The 17282-nt window shown below is 40.5% G+C and overlaps 1 protein-coding gene across 1 annotated transcript; it reads left to right on the top strand.

Annotated features, from left to right (window-relative positions):
• Positions 1-3213: 3213 nt before the first annotated feature.
• On the top strand, positions 3214-15422 carry abcb11a (ATP-binding cassette, sub-family B (MDR/TAP), member 11a). The gene is made up of 28 exons (XM_033613453.2): positions 3214-3341; positions 3816-3903; positions 4022-4037; positions 4142-4190; positions 4835-5076; positions 5159-5243; positions 6189-6322; positions 6402-6573; positions 6671-6795; positions 6872-7046; positions 7574-7687; positions 7806-7916; positions 8000-8125; positions 8228-8431; positions 8522-8692; positions 8774-8963; positions 10068-10134; positions 10228-10324; positions 10418-10582; positions 10681-10785; positions 12080-12241; positions 12360-12563; positions 12672-12913; positions 13030-13186; positions 13288-13485; positions 13577-13783; positions 14276-14422; positions 14525-15422. The coding sequence occupies exons 2-28, from the start codon at positions 3858-3860 to the stop codon at positions 14723-14725; spliced, it is 3912 nt and encodes a 1303-aa protein (XP_033469344.1). The 5' UTR covers positions 3214-3341; positions 3816-3857; the 3' UTR covers positions 14726-15422.
• Positions 15423-17282: the final 1860 nt, after the last annotated feature.

Below are 17282 nucleotides of genomic sequence, written 5' to 3'. Positions count from 1 at the left end.
TATTTTACAAATAAATCAGACGTTACTCAACAGTTACTCAGTACTTGAGTAGTTTTTTCACCAAATACTCTTTTACTCAAGTAATTATTTGGATGACTACTTTTTACTTTTACTTGAGTAATATTGTTCTAAGGTATCAGTACTCTTACTTGAGTACAATATTTGGCTACTCTACCCACCTCTGCTCCTACCCTTCAATGCTGTATGGCCACTTTTTACCACCTACTTTGTAATGGCCTAACACAGGAAACTGCAATGCCAAATTCTCAAAGAATATTCTCAGAATAGTCTCAACAGTTAGTTATTTATATAGCACCTTTCAGGACACTCAAAGACGCTTTACAGTGCTGAAAAATGTCAATGATAATGAAATAAAAACAAAAAATGACTGTTGGAAACTAGGGGAATGCCAGTTTGAACAGATGGGTTTTTAACAGTGATTTGAAAGTCTGTAGGGAGTCTGCATTTCTGGTGTTGAGTGGGAGGGAGTTCCAGAGGGGTGGGGCAGCGGTGGCGAAGGCTCAGTGTCCCAAGGTTTGGTGCTTAGTTCTAGTGATGGGGGTCAGGAGGATGGAGTCAGTAGAGCGAACTCGGTGGGTGGGGGAGGTCAGTGAGATAAGAAGGGGCAAAGTTATTGAGGGCTTTGTAGGTGATGAGGAGGAGTTTGTTCTGGATGCGGTATTGGATGTGGTCCCTGGGGGGGGGGGGTGTGGGTGAGTAACCGGGCAGCAGAGTTCTGTATGTGCTGCAGTTTTTGAAGACTGGTAGAGGGAAGACCATAGAGAATGCTATTACAGTAGTCAAGTCTGGAGGTTATAAAGGCGTGGATTAGTGGATGGAGTATTTCTGCAGTGGAGTGGGTGAGGGAGGTGCGGAGACAGGCAATGTTGCAGAGATGGAAGAATGATGTCCTGGGGATGTTGCTGATATGGGGTTTGAAGCAGAGAGTGGGGTCAATTATGATACCGAGGTAGAGGAAGTGGCATTGTGACCGTCGATGTGGAGGGAGAAGTCCTGAGGAGAAGGTAGGAGAGCTTTGGGTCCAGTAATGATGAGTTCTGTTTATTGCTGTTTAGTTTCAGGAAGTTGTTGTCCATCCAAGATTTGATGTCAGTCAGGCAGTTTGTGATGGTGGAAAGAATGACTGGAGTGATAGATTTGGTGGAGATGTATAGCTGGGTGTCGTCGGCGTAACAGTGGAAGTGTAGTCCGTGGCGGCGTATGATATTTCCAAGGGGTAACATGTAGAGGACGAAGAGGAGGGGGGGCAAGCACCAAGCATTAGCTATAGGAGTGATCCAAGAGGGTTACTTTTTTCGTGAATCTTTTTAAGAACCTTTGAGAAACGTTACCTGAAGACACTTTAATAGTTTTACCAGGGGTGGAGTACCAAATTCTGGGCCCTATTTATATGCAGTCTCCACGGGCCCACTGCCCTTCCTCTCTGGATTGATGTTTCTCTCATGCAACTTTTGAAATGTTTGCTCTTTTTTGCTGTCCTTTGTTTGTTTCTTTATTTCTTTTCATTTTGGAACCCTGATTTTCCCTTCGTGGGGAAAGACATTTGTATGTTGTGGCTCCCTCCAGCAGCATGAGCAATTGCCCACGCCGCTGGTTTCGGTTTTGTTTGCCCCCTGCTGCATTTAGTGCCATTATTTACATTAACGGGAGCTTTTTTTTTAAATAACCAATGAATATTAGTCAGCCAATTTCATTTATTAGGCCTAGTTCCTAGTTCCCCCTCCCTGGGCAATCAGTCCCACTTTCTCCCTTTCTGTTGACTCCATGTTCTACACCTATATTTGTACACAGTTGTTAGTGCAGGCCTCTGCACACCAGACAACCCTCAGCTGTAGATCAGACAGGCAGTGTTTATCAATGCGTGTCTTTCAACTTTCCTTCTTGTGGTATTATCAATCACCTATGATGTGACTAATAACCGGCTGTAAAGAAGGAGCAAATTCCGAACCCAGGCCCTCTTGTCCTAGCGGGCATTAACCCCCTGAACATCTGCTTGATTAGGTTACCATAAGTTTGTCTCCAGGTCTACTTTTAGTCAACAATGTATTTTATACATACACTGAAATACAGAAACTCCACACTGTTGGGTAGTTAAAAAGAAATGGAAGGAGACAAATGGATGATACAGTAGATCTAATAATGACACACGAAATTAATTGTGTGTTTCAAAACTTTCTGAAATTAATAATTAGCCCTAAAACAGGTGAAATGTAATGGTTATGAACATGAGCTGATCATGAAACAATGGACCACTGGGTATAGACATGCAGAAGGCCCCAGCACCTCAGACACACAGATTTTGTAGTTTTTTCCCCTCTTCTTTGTTTTGCGTCACTTTGCAGTCGTTACACATCTCTCTGTGGTTTTGCTTCTCTTTTTGGTAGTTTTGTCTCTATTTTTTTTTGTATCTGTGGTTGTTTTGCCCGTTTTTGTAGTTGTTTAGTGTCTCTTTGTAGTCATTTTGAGTCTCTTTGTAATTCGTTGTGTCTCTTTGTGGTCATCTCTTTCATTTTGTGTGTCTTTGTGATTGTTTTTGTAGTTGTGAGTCTCTTTGTTTCTCTTTGCAGCTGTTTTGTATCTCTTTTTTAGTGATTTTGTAATTGTTTGTTGTTGTTTTATGCGTATTTGTGGTCATTTTGAGTCTCTCCCTGGTTGGCACATGTTAATTGGAGTGACATTTTGCAGGTGAGGCCAGGAGGGCCCCTGACACCTATGGTAGGCCTGTCCATCCGTGGTTTCAGAGTATTACTCAATTTGCAAATTTGCTGGCTAAATAGTTACTTCGCCCTGTAAATATGAATAACTGTTAACTAAAATAATGTAATTAGCCTAATTTAAGCTTCATGAAGGTATTCTAATGAATGCTAATGGCAAATAAGGACCAAAATGTCCCTATTCATGACATTTTAACTTGATTATGTGTGTATGGAGACAGCGCCTGACAATAACTAATGGCCTTACAGTTATGAAACCCATTTTACAATCACTTAAAATAACAAGGAAATACATTTACACAAAGGGATTAGTAAATTTCATATTTAAAAATCTCTCTGGGTTTGTTTTTGGAGCTACAGCTCTATGACTATCATAGCAGTAAATGAACATTAACTTGGTTTAGAGATTGATTTTGCCTCACAATGGCAGTCTAGTAAAGGTTTCATGCTCTCACAACTCTTATCAGCTAATGGAGGTGTAGATAATGGGAAAGGAGAGGCATAGGTGACCTGAAAATAAGACAGTTAAGATAGGAATTTACTCTGATGAGCCTCAGTGGTGCTGGTGGATTTCTGAAGATAACAGACGTTCAGCGAAAACTCCAGGTACGGTACATTTGGCTTTTCTTCCATGATAAAGTGTTACGTTGTGTTCATGCCCAACCAGGATTACCCTCTAACGATTGCTCTTATCATAATCTACGTACCGTAATTTAATAATGTTTTGTTGTTGACATTTGGATAGTATGCTGCTCAAAGCAGTGTGTTGCTGTTATATGTCGCTCACATCTTGTGTCCATGCTGTTGGATCAAAACTAAATTTTTGAGCAAAACGAATCATCCGTTCGACTACACAGGTAATTGTGAATTAGTCATTAGATGAATATTAACTTAATTTAATATTTGAAGTCTTTTCCATAGTCGTAAATTTTGTCGGACACCGGGAATTTGTTGTTATACTTTGTAGATGTATGTATGGAATATTGTGAGTCTGAAAACTTGGATCTCCTGATTCGCACTGGACCATGGATCCCACTGATTAACATCCAAATTATCATACAGAAAATTTTCTATTCACAGTTGCCAAGTGAGGACACACCTGCCTGAGTCAGGGCAGCAGACATGAATAAATCAATTAAATTTACAACATCAGGAACAGATAAAAGAAGTGAGTGATCTGTTTTCAATCTTAAGAAGTGGACACAATAAAAGTAAAGTCTGATTAAAAAGCCAAGTGATTACCAGTGACTAAATATAGCTGTTCCTCTTTTTCTTTTTTTTTTTAGCAGACATTGAGAATGGGTAAGTTTGGACTTCAAGATTGCCTCTCCCAAATGTTTCAGAGCGCAGTATGTTTGCAGTTATTAAATATTCCTGGGGCTTACTGTAGTTTACATGTGTTACAGAGATGAGAAGAAAAAAGAAAAGACACTGACTGTTGGATACTTTCAGCTGGTAAATACTGTCTCTTTGCTCATCATGTTTGTGGAAAGTAACTCAGTCTATTTAACATTACTTAACATTCAAATGGCAGATGGTTTTGTCCAAAGTGACTCATGATAAGAACATTCAAACCATGTGGGAGCAAAAGCTAGATATCACCCATAATGAGGAGTGTATCCCTTTAAAACAGATAACAAAAAGCTTGTTTGTTGCTACAGTGGAAGTGCTTAGAAAATTCTTTTGAATTTTATTAGTTTATTTGTAAAAATAGAGACAAAATATTGATTACAGTAGCTTTTATGATGTAAAAAATATGAAATAAATTATGTCATTTGGAGTGGAGGAGGCACCTGAACGGGTTAAGGGAAATTTTAGGTACTTTACTTGAATATTTCCATTACTTTTCACTCAACTCCATTTATTTGACACCCTACTACTTATTCTTCACATTAAGATTTTACTTAAGAACATGCCATAAGCTGATCAAATTCAGGCATCTCAGGCCAAAGGATGTGAGTCATGCTCTTACCTCTCTGCACCGCTGTACTATCTTTTGTTTGATCATTACAGATCAGTAAGAAAGTAGAAAACAGAAAGCAAATTCTCACAAATATTGTTAAAATAATTTTTAAAAATCAGCAACTTCCTTTTTGCAGTTTCGATTTGCCACTTCCAAAGACGTCGCGATGATGGTGGTGGGGGGCTTGTGCGCCCTCATACACGGTGCAGCTGCACCTCTCATGCTCCTGGTGTACGGCAGGATGACAAACACGTTTGTGGCGTATGAGCTGGAGGTCCAAGAACTGAAAGACATAAACAAGACATGCAACAACAACACCATTTATTGGAAAAATGGCTCCATATACACAACAGCTGAAAACAGCACTGTGCAGTGTGGGTGAGTCTTTAGTTGACAGTTGATTTGTTGATGTGTAGTTACAGTTAAAAAGTTGCTGTTACTTATTTTATTCTCTCTGCAGGGTGGATATTGAAGCACAGATGACCATGTTTGCATATTACTATGTTGGCATTGGAATAGGAGTTCTAGTTGTTAGTTATTTTCAAGTAAGTATTTATGCTTTCAACTTTAAAGGGACAGTTCATGCCAAAATTAAAAACACACAAATTTCCTCATACCTGTAATTTAATTTAATTATTTTTTTTTTAAAATTTTATATACTTTATTAGTCCCAGAGGGGAAATTCAATTTTTTCGCTCTGTTGTCAATTACACACAGGTCCAAACACACACACATACACAAACAGGGCCTATACATGCACTAAGTGGAGAGATGTCAGAGTGGGGCTGCCCATGACAGGCGCTCCGAGCGGTTGGGGGGTTTGGTGCCTTGCTCAAGGGTGCCTTGGCAGTGCCCAGGAGGTGAACTGGCACCTCTTCAGCTGCCAGTCCACGCTCCATATTTTGGTCTGGACGGGACTCGAACAGGCGACCCTCCAGCTCCCAAACCAAGTCCCTGTGGACCATCTAGTAGTAGTTATTAGTCTGGATTACTTTAGCGTGAATAGTTGGATGTTAGAGACATTGGCCATGGAGATGTCTGCTCTTTGTTGAATATAATGGACCTAGATGGCACTCAGCTCGTGGGGCTCACCGCACAGAAGGAAGCACACATCTACTGCTAACTTATCTAGCACTACTGAGCTAGCTGTTACAGCTCAGCCAGAGAAGGACGCCATTAAAGTTTACATCTCATGCTGTCACGTGCATGAGCCTCTTATCTATAGATGCACGCTTGCTTCTGAGCTGTGAGAGGGGCCCATGGAGAAAGCACTTATCTCTATGGTTGATATCTCCAACACCCTGCAACTCACACCAAAACAATCTAGATCAATAAGTAGCACTACAGGGAAGAGGAAAAATATGTATTTTTGATTCTGGGGTGAATTGTCCCTTTAATTTTAACCCCTCTTTGAGTAATTATGGTGTATGATGGTGTAGCACATTATATGTACTCAGAGAGATAATGTTGTACAAATTTGTTCACTGCAGATTGACTTCTGGGTTTCAGCAGCTGCAAGACAAGTTGATAGAATGAGAAAGACTTATTTCAGGAAAGTAATGCAAATGGAGATTGGATGGTTTGACTGCAACTCTGTTGGTGAACTGAACACAAGGATGTCAGAGTGAGTTCTCTTTATCTGCAGATCAGGCTGTTATCAGTACAAAGCTGGAGAAGGTTTTAATGTTCCTGTTCCTTTACAGTGATATCAACAAGATCAACAATGCCATCGCTGACCAGGTGGCTATCTTCATTGAGAGGATCTCAACGTTTGTGTTTGGCTTCATGGTTGGATTCATTGGTGGATGGAAGCTGACTCTGGTGGTCATAGCAGTGAGCCCACTGATTGGTGTAGCTGCAGGACTTATGGCCATGGTAAAGTTGTGAATCAAACAGAGTGATTTCTTACTGTATGTGGAATCATGTATCACAAAATGATGTATGTGTGTAATTTTCTTTGTTGTTGCTAAAGGCTGTGGCCAGGCTGACAGGACGAGAGCTAAAGTCCTACGCAAAGGCAGGGGCGGTGGCTGATGAGGTCATGTCATCCATCAGGACAGTCGCAGCGTTTGGCGGGGAGGAAAAAGAAGCTGAAAGGTATTTTGTAAGATTTGGAAGAGATGGAATATTACTCTGTGATTTGATATGAAACTGGAATGTGACCTTTGTACAGGTATGACAGAAATCTCATGGAAGCTCAGAACTGGGGCGTGAAAAAGGGCACAATTGTTGGCATTTTTCAAGGATACCTGTGGTGCACCATTTTCTTATGTTTCGCTTTGGCCTTTTGGTATGGATCTAAGTTGGTCATCAACACCAAAGAGCTGACTCCTGGTACTCTTATTCAGGTATGTACAAATAAATGCATTCAACTTCTGATACTCTACATCAGCGTTGCTCAAAGCTTTGATCAGTTAGTGCCTTTTTAGGGAGCCAGTATCTCCCTGAAGACTGCACAGGTTCAAGACACAGGAAGTCAACCACTTTCATCAAGCATTCTCACATGAGCTCTCCATCACTGAACTGCTTGCCATGGGTAGCAATTACATGAGCTACCACATAGCTTGCTTGTGTTACATCTTCACTACTTTTCAACTGTTCAACTATACTCATTGGTTCCCAACCTTTTTTTCTTGTGACCGCTGAAAATAAAGCTGTCGTCCTGCAACCCCTCGTCACATGTTACAAATTTCCCTCTGAGGTGGCCTCTTCAACCAAAAGCGTGATTTTTTTTAAAATTACCCAGTAATCTGTTTACTCATGCTCCCTCAGATTTATCTTGCGACCCCACGGGAAGTCTTGACCCCCAGCTAAGTATTTGAAAGACGGTGGCCATTGTTTCACCATTGCTGCGGTGTTGTTGTTATTTTTTCAGGTGTTCTTTGGAGTACTCATGGCAGCTATGAACCTTGGCCAGGCCTCACCCTGCCTAGAGGCCTTTGCTTCTGGTCGTGCTGCAGCAAAAGCAATCTTTGACACAATTGACCGGGTAAAATCAGGATACTATTTCAGACTTTTTTTGCAGATACAACCCAGATTTGAAACAGTACATTTTAAAAGACAAAATTTTCACCTTAAAATAAGGTTCTGTGCTGTTATGTTCACAGGTACCAGAAATTGATTGTTTCTCAGAAGAAGGTCACAAATTAGACAGAGTAAAAGGTGACATTGAGTTCCATAATGTCTCTTTCTACTACCCATCCCGGCCTGAAGTCAAGGTAAATTTCTTCAACAAGCATTTCTTTATGTCCATTTCTCACTTATCAAAATTCAACTCATAAAAAGTCAACCACTTTTTCAGATTTTAAATGATCTGAGCATGCAGATTAAAGCAGGAGAAACCACTGCTTTTGTGGGACCAAGTGGATCTGGAAAGAGCACAACGATCCAGCTCATCCAAAGGTTTTATGACCCAAAGGAAGGAATGGTAACATTGCAGTACCTGCAAACACCCACGCCAACACACAGGACATCAGTGGAGAGTTTGAAGGCTTCACTGTAGTACCACATATGTAATTCTCGTTCTCAGGTGACTTTGGACGGCCATGACATTCGCACTTTAAACATCCAGTGGCTCAGATCTCTCATTGGTATTGTAGAGCAGGAGCCGGTGCTGTTTGCAACAACTATTGCAGAAAACATCCGGTTTGGTCGACCTGGAGTAACCATGGAAGACATCATCCAGGCAACAAAAGAGGCTAATGCTTATAATTTTATCATGGATATGCCACAGGTACAACTACATATTTAAAGATATTTCAGAAGAATTACAGAACATACAATAGTTTAGCCCCAAATTAACATAATGCTATTCATCCAACAGAAATTTGATACTCTAGTGGGAGAAGGGGGAGGACAGATGAGTGGAGGACAGAAGCAGAGGATTGCTATCGCTCGAGCTCTGATCCGAAACCCCAGGATCCTCCTGCTGGATATGGCCACATCTGCCCTAGACAATGAGAGTGAGGCTGTTGTCCAGGAGGCACTGGAGAAGGTGAGTCACTCTTTGCCCACAAACTACATAACCGAATGCATTTTTTATTGAAAGACACCCTAATAACTAGCATCTGTGCAGGTGCGCATGGGCAGGACAACAATTTCTATAGCCCACCGTCTGTCCACGATTAGAAATGCAGATGTCATCATTGGTTTTGAGCGTGGACAAGCAGTGGAGAGGGGAACACACAGTGAGCTGCTAGAAAGGAAAGGTGTCTACTTCACTCTGGTCACCCTGCAGAACCAAGGCACATCCAACACAAATAAAGGTAGGAATTACCAAGCCGAAGTCATCACATATTGCCTCTTTGTCAACCACCTTTAAGTCTATCACGTGTTAGGTATCCTTCTGCATCTGTTGTTTAAGTTCCAAGACGCCCCAACCGACACCAGGATGTCAACAAAAGCACATAATTAGGTTTTGGTTTGGCTCTACATTCATATGGGAAGCAAACACCCACCTCCCGGGTGAAAGTCCAGGGTTTGTTGGACACATCCACCACTGCTGTTGCCCATCCTATAGAGACTTTCCAGCTCTTTATATTACATTATTACTGGCAGCTTTTATGCGGTCCACTGGCGTATCATACTTCCGTGACAGGTGTGGTCCAGCCAACCGGCGGCCTATCATTACACCACAAAAGGCTCAGTACGACCACATTACACACTGATGCCACTCGGCGGTGTATCATACCACTGTGAAAGGTGGCTTTAGGCATCTGAAGCCGAAATCACTGACAAAGCAGTCGTATTTGATGACTTTGGAATGAGAATTGGCTGCAACCAGTCTATAGATTTACCTGCCGGTCATTGTTTTTGATCTTTCTATGTATGAAAAGCCAGAATTTTACATTTTACATGTTTTGTCCTATAGAAGGCCATAATAGCTTGACCACTTACCCCTGTGGAGAGGTGAAATTTGCATATACAGTACTGGTTCAGCCAATCAGGATGGACAATTACCTACCAGCTATATTACTGTAGCCACCTCTATCTGTCAGACACAGTCAGAGGTGGTGGTTGTTGTGTGGGTCTTACAGGCTTGTGGCCATACTCTGTCAGACTTACCTGGAAAGATGCTGGGAAGATAGCAAAATATGTAAAAAAAAATAAATAAATCGAGTATCATAATCCATGTTCTGTGTACACAGGCAAGACCCTTTAACCTTGTTGCCTTGTACCTTCAAATTCATCGCAGCATCACAAGAGATTGGTGGCTCATCCCCTATTGGTTGAAACAGCACCTTTCAGATACACTCAGCAGGAGTCCTATAGAGTTTTTTAAAGGTCCTTCCTGTGTCTGTTAAAGAGCAAGAGAAGCTAAATATTGTAATAAAAGCTGTATTGATTTGGGTGTTTTTTTTTCCTGCCAGGTGCAATCAATGAAGCTCTTGAAGAAGACTTTGATCTAAGAATGAGGAGCCGCACATCCAGTAAAGGGTGAAGTAAATCCAGTTTGAAATTATATAAAAAAAACAATATTAAAATTTTTTTTGATAAAATAATCTGATGTTCTCAATATTACTCCTGTAGGGGCTCTGTTCGACTGCGATCGGCTAGCAAATTGTCAAGTTACACATTACCAGACAGCCTTGGGATGCTTTCGGACAAGGAGTTCACAATAGAAGAGGTACTGGGGTCCCCTTTTACACTATGTAATACATTTACTTAATTGCAAACATCACTGTGGAACCTAATAGCTCCAATGTGTATCCTTTAACAGAAATGTGAGGATGATGCAGACAAATTTGTAGAGCCTGCCCCGGTAGCACGTATCCTAAAGTATAACCAACCAGAATGGCCATACATGCTGCTGGGCTCGCTGGGAGCTGCTGTCAATGGCTCTGTCAACCCCATCTATGCTATTCTGTTCAGCCAAGTTCTTGGGGTGAGAGTTATGCATTTCACATATACTCCCATTGCTGTTTTAAATGTTGATGTATTTTCCTGAAGTGCAAATGACTTATAGTATCTTTGTGTTTGCAGACATTTGCCATTCGTGATTTGGATGAACAGAGGGCGCAGATTAACGGGACATGTGTTCTGTTTTGCATTGTGGCAGTGGCCAGTTTCTTTTCCCAGTTTTTACAGGTTTGGAACAGAATTGGTAACATTCAAACGGGGCCTATTATGCTCATTTTCAGGTTCATACTTATATTTCAGGTTTCTACCAGAACATGTTTACATGATTTATTGTTAAAAAAAAAAACACTTTATTTTGCTCATACTGTCGGTGATGGAGCACCTGTATTCACCCTCTATCTGAAATGCTTTGTTTTGGCACCTGTCTTTAAACCCTCCTCCCGAAAAAGCCCAGTCTGCTCTTCTCTTCTGCTCAGTCTGTGTTTCTGGGTCTTTTGTATCTCAGCATCTCTGCACCGTCATTGCAGCTGGGCAATGACTTTAACGGAGTATAGGGGCCCTTTCTATTGTCAAAAATCGCAGATAAAAGCTTCTAAACATGGGGTGACCTCTGGCTCACATGGCAGAGTGTGCATCTCAAATATGCTGAGTCGGTCAGTTCGATTCTGACCTGCAGCCCTTTGCAGCATGTCATCCCCCACCCCAGTCTACAGCTGTCCTATCAATAAAGGCAAAAATGCAAAAAAATAAAATAAAATAAATTAAAACACAACCTAACATATTCCAACAGAAATATAGTTCTCAATTGGGAAGAAATATACAGTAAGAGCAACCAGTATTAACACTGTATGTTTCCCAAACATTAGCATGTAGCTACATGCAGCTGTGTAATTGTATCTGGGGAATGACTGTTTATAGCTGCAATTTCTCTGATTAAAAATCACGAATTTATGCACCTAATCACAACCAACATGTTTCAGCAACTCAAAGAACTCCAGTTGTCTATGATATAACACTTCCAGCAATCCGAAATCAGAGAGAAATTGACAACATCGGCAACAAGGCATATGTTTTTGCCTGGTGTTAGCATGTAGCTTCACGTAGCAGTGTAGGGTATGTAATGTTATCACCTGCAGTAATGTGCCTGGAGCAGATAACTAAATAAAAAATCTGTCAAGATCTGATGTCATCTTGTAGCCAAAGCAAAAAAACTCAAACTAAAAAATAAAAACACCAGAGACGGAGTATTTAGAACAGTATGAAGTTTTGGGTTTTGCTCACAGGGATTACTTTTACATAGCTTACATTCACCTTATTATTTGAAACTTCAGCCATGTTCATTAAGCCATGTTCATATATATATATATATATATATATATATATATATATATATATATATATATATATAATAGGTCCCCTTTAAGAATCTAACAATTACATCTCTGTTATTTTGATATAGACACAAGCCAAGCAAAATAATCAAGGATTTTACATGTAGACTAAGCCTGATTTCATATTTCAGGGATTTGCTTTTGCTAAGTCTGGAGAGCTGCTGACCCGGCGTCTAAGGAAAGTGGGCTTCCAAGCCATGTTGAGACAGGAGATTGGCTGGTTTGATGACCCCAGAAACAGCCCTGGAGCTCTGACCACCAGACTAGCCACCGATGCATCCATGGTGCAGGGGGTAGGTAACAGATTTATAGGCGTGTCCATATTTCACACTATTTGGGCTATAACACACAAAAAGCATAGGTTTGGTGCTGTACATACTTTTTTACATGTGGTTGGTGTGGTTTCCGCAGGCAACAGGATCTCAGATTGGCATGATTGTGAACTCGTTGACCAGCATTGGAGCGTCTTTCATCATTGCTTTCTACTTCAGTTGGAAGTTAACTTTGGTAATTATGTGCTTCCTGCCACTCCTTGGGCTGTCTGGTGTGTTCCAAGCCAAAATGCTGACAGGTTTTGCAAATGAAGATAAAAAAGCCATGGAGGCAGCAGGTCGGGTAAGCTCCACAGAACATTTGCCACTTACGCCCATTGATGTGTTTATATACCAAATACCAAAAGAGATACCAAAAGCCTCAGTGTAAGAACTTAACTTTCTCCCGCAGGTATCCAGTGAGGCTCTTGCCAACATCAGGACGATTGCAGGCTTGGCTAAAGAGAAATCATTTGTGGAATCATACGAGCAGAAACTCGAGCTGCCATTTAAATCTGCCATTAAGAAAGCTATCGTCTACGGGCTTTGTTTTGGTTTCTCGCAGTGTGTCATCTTCATGGCGTATGCTGCCTCTTTCAGATATGGAGGCTATCTGGTTAGCTCTGAAGGGTTACAATACATGTTGGTTTTCAGGTTGGTGAAATTATGTATTTCAATGGAACGTCTTTTTCAGATTCTGTGTTGAAATGTATTTTGTCTTTTTGATGATTACCAAACATCAACCCAGTGTTCATATGATGTCTCCCCAGAGTGATTAGCGCTGTAGTCATCAGTGGGACCGCACTAGGCAGAGCTTCCTCCTTCACTCCAGATTACGCCAAAGCCAAAACTGCTGCTGCTCAGTTTTTCAAATTATTGGACCGAGTTCCTAAAATCAGCATGAGCCACACAGATGGAGAGAAATGGGTTTGTTAATTCAGTAAATAAGACATAATTGGATATAATGGGATGCCATTTTGTCTTGATGTTACCTTTGATGATAATTAAGCCTTGTAATCTATCTTTAGGACAACTTCAGAGGTGAAATAGAGTTCCTCAATTGCAATTTCACCTATCCAACTCGGCCAGATATCCAGGTGTTGAACAACATGGTTGTGTCTGTGAAGCCTGGTCAGACTCTGGCGTTTGTTGGGAGCAGTGGCTGTGGGAAAAGCACCAGTGTTCAACTGCTGGAAAGGTTCTATGACCCTGATGAAGGCCAAGTGGTATGTAGACTGATTCAGACATTCATTTCACTAATCACAAAATGAGTTTAATCGATTCCAGCATCTTAATTATGTCATCTTTTATTTTCAGTTGATTGATGGCCGCCCCTCTCACACAGTCAATGTGCCCTTCCTAAGATCTCAGATCGGCATTGTGTCCCAGGAGCCGGTGTTGTTTGACTGCAGCATAGCAGAGAATATCCAGTATGGAGATAACACATGCAGTATCAGCATGGAAGAGATTGTTGAGGCTGCTAAGAAAGCCTACCTTCATGACTTTGTGATGACGCTACCAGATGTAAGTGGAAACACTTAAAGATACGGCTTTACACACATTGCCATTGCAAATCCTGGTTATTTATCTGCCCCCTACCCTACTTTGGGTCCCCTTGCACAGACCACACCTGTCTTAGAACTTGGACTTCGGTGTGATCTCAACTACACACCTGTAAAATTTTGTGATTCTAGTTGGCACAGTTGCAAGGTTATGAGGTTGAAAAAGCTGTCCATAGACAGACAGTCAGACATAAAAACACCTACAAAAATGCTCAAAACAGCTTCTGTGGTAGTTCCCACCACAATTAGAGAAAAAGGCTCCAGAGCAGCCACTTAATAGTCGTGAGGATGTTTTGTCAACTAGTGTTTCCAAGTTCAAGAATGACTGGAAACCCAAGAAGTTAATACTATAATAATAGAGAGCATTTGATTGTTATGTACAGGTTTACAGTATGACATGATTGACCTTGTGACCTTTTGCTTTCTCCATATCTCTACATTCGCACATTATAAGAAATATGAGACTCAGGTTGGCGCCCAGGGTTCCCAGCTGTCAAGAGGACAAAAACAGCGCATCGCCATTGCCCGGGCCATCGTCAGAAACCCCAAGATCCTGCTCCTAGATGAAGCTACGTCTGCCCTGGATACAGAGAGTGAACAGGTAACACAGTTCTAAACACAATTAAACAGTATGAACATAAAACAAGGTATTTCTTTGTGTAACTATATATAATTTCTGGTATAAATCTCTGTTTTCCTGCAGACTGTCCAGACTGCTCTGGATGACGCGAGAAAAGGTCGAACCTGTATCGTCATTGCTCACCGGCTGTCTACCATCCAGACTGCTGACATCATAGCAGTTATGTCTAATGGAGCTGTCATAGAACAAGGCACACATGATAGACTTATGGCCAACAAGGGCGCCTATTATAAACTTGTCACAACAGGGGCTCCTATCAGCTAGACGCCTGCAGCTACAGTGATGAGCATATGATGAAAATGATTATGTCTGGGTCTTACTGTACATTTAAATTCATGCAGTGTCCTCAGAGATTGTCCATAAGCCATGGAAAGATTGTTTTCTTCATTTAGCATAAAGGAACGTTTCTGTATTTTGATTTGAAGAATTGGCATTAATAATCATGTAGTTTATTTTTAATTCTGGAGATTAAACTATTTATTGTGTATATTTGTTTTTCAGAAGTTCCTTTTATAAAGGGGTAAAGATTTTTCTGCAGCCATGCACCTTGCCATGTTCGTACCACTGGACTGAGATTACTATCTTGAATTGTACTTTGTATAATTCATAAAAAGTTTAATTTAAAAAAAATTCAATATCAATCATGTTTTCTTTTTATTAAAAGACCTTGTTTTTGTAATAGCATGTAGTAGTGCCCTGAAATCGGAATATCTTTCCTGCTCAGGGTTAATGTTTTGAGTATCTCTAACTGCGAAAAATGTGTTCAGTATTGCAAAATGAATGAACAGATGTTAATTTAACGGGGTTTTCCTTTTTATACCTGAATATGACCATCTTGTTATGTATCCATAGCGTCACATTTTTAATGACAAGAATGTAAAACAATTGAATCCTAGACAAATGTCCCATTATTTCATAATTTCAAACAGTATGTAATTAAAATAAATGTGCTTTCAGAATTCTTAGAAGTTAATTTCAATGTTTTTCCTCTCTGATATCTTCCTGAATTTAGTTTTCTAAATATTTAACTTAAACTAAAGTTGAGGTGGATAAAGTGGAGGCTGCTGAGTGGTCCTGTGTTGTTTTGCCCTCAGCACCAAGTCATAATAGAGTACCCAGACACACAGATGTTTTTCAGGCTTGGTTTAACAAGTAGTCTACGCACTTAGGACAGTTACATCATTTAGTGCCGGGCCCCAGGTGCCACTGGATGCCAAGCAACCACAGACGGTGGGAAAAGATGTGGAAATGGGTTCTGCCTGGGAGTTTCACTAATCTGCCTAATCTAGTTACATCAGAGATTCTGTTCTACCTCATTACATTTGGGCTGATTAATATCTGAAGCTGCCTGAAGAAACTAAGTGACCCATGAGAGATTATATAATTCTGCAGGATACAGGCTGCATACATCTACGCTACATACACGGATGCTGCAGGAGAGAAACCATTAATGATTTAGCGGGTGCTGCAAAAAGGCAGAGAATCGTAGAAAAGCATATGTCAGATGTGTTGTTAAGTTGCTGTCATGGTGCAAAAGATCAGCCCTGTTTAAATTGTGCATTTATTGACTTTTAAAAGTTTGGAATTGTCTTACCACAAAGCTTGATTGGGAACTGTCAGATGGCTGAGGGGAGTAATCTACATTTTTAATGGTCTTTCATGTTTTTAGGTTGTAGAGAGTCCTCTTAACAAAAAGATGTTATTTTTTGAAAAAAAAAAAAAAAAAGTCATGTTTTGTACATCAAGAACAAAATGCTATAAATAAAAGGGCAGAAACACCTCGTAGCAACAGTTTTTTTGGGGGGGGCTTTTTGCCTTTAATGGACAGGACAGATTGAAATGGGGTGAGAGAGAGAGAGTGGGGGTTGACATGCAGCAAAGGGTTGCAAGCCGGAGTCAAACCTGCGACCGCTGCAGCAAGGCATCGCCTCTGTACATGGGGCGCCGGCACTATCCACTATGCTACGGACGCCCTGTAGCAACAGTTAAATAAGAATATAAAAATCCCCAGTCAGTAATTAACGGTAGTGGAAGGCTAAGGTTGAAATATTGAAGATCAAGTGTCAAGTGCACAATAATGCCTATTAACAGGCAACATGTTGCTTTAGCAAATCTATTCTTCAAACCTCAAAATATGAATAAAAGGTAAGTTTATAATTATTATGTTGGCTCAGGGAATATCATTTGAGCATACTAGGGACTGACAAATCACAGTTTAAACCTGTTCAATCTAACCACTGATTAGACTGCAGAGGGCCCGAAGTATTTAGAGCCCAACAGCACTGTTACAGTTCAATAATGATCGAGGGTCACTTAAGGCTTTCTGGATTAAAAACAAAATCAAAATTCAAATTTATTTGGAGGAAAATGATAATAGTATTCCTCTCTCATGCAACATGTGGTGACATTTACGAAGTTTGAATCATTTCATTTTTCTTTTTTAAGGGGCAAAACCTATCTGGGGACCTAAATTCGTCCAGTCCACCAGATTGACTGAAAATGGAGTGTAATAAGTTATCATTTCAGTCTGCTATCAGGCAAGGGCAACACTGTTCTGAATGTTAATGATACATTTGATGTCTAAATTGTGCTAGGGTTTTTTTTCTTTAATTTTACCTCTGAAGAAAATTGAAGAAAAGTAGAAAAACCTCAATATAACCAACCCTGCACGTCAGTGTATATATACATTTTGGGTTACTGCTTTTATGTTGCAGCATAATCTAAATATTGAGAAACCCTCACTAATCTCTGATGTAATTTAATCACTTTTTCTCAACTGAACCCTAATGCATAGTCTGATAAAATACTATCTATGCTATGC

The sequence above is a fragment of the Epinephelus lanceolatus genome, chromosome 14, assembly GCF_041903045.1.
Source record: "Epinephelus lanceolatus isolate andai-2023 chromosome 14, ASM4190304v1, whole genome shotgun sequence".
Taxonomy (NCBI): domain Eukaryota; kingdom Metazoa; phylum Chordata; class Actinopteri; order Perciformes; family Serranidae; genus Epinephelus; species Epinephelus lanceolatus.
The sequence above is the reverse complement of the archived record's forward strand: the minus strand, read 5'-3'. Positions and strand labels throughout refer to the sequence as shown.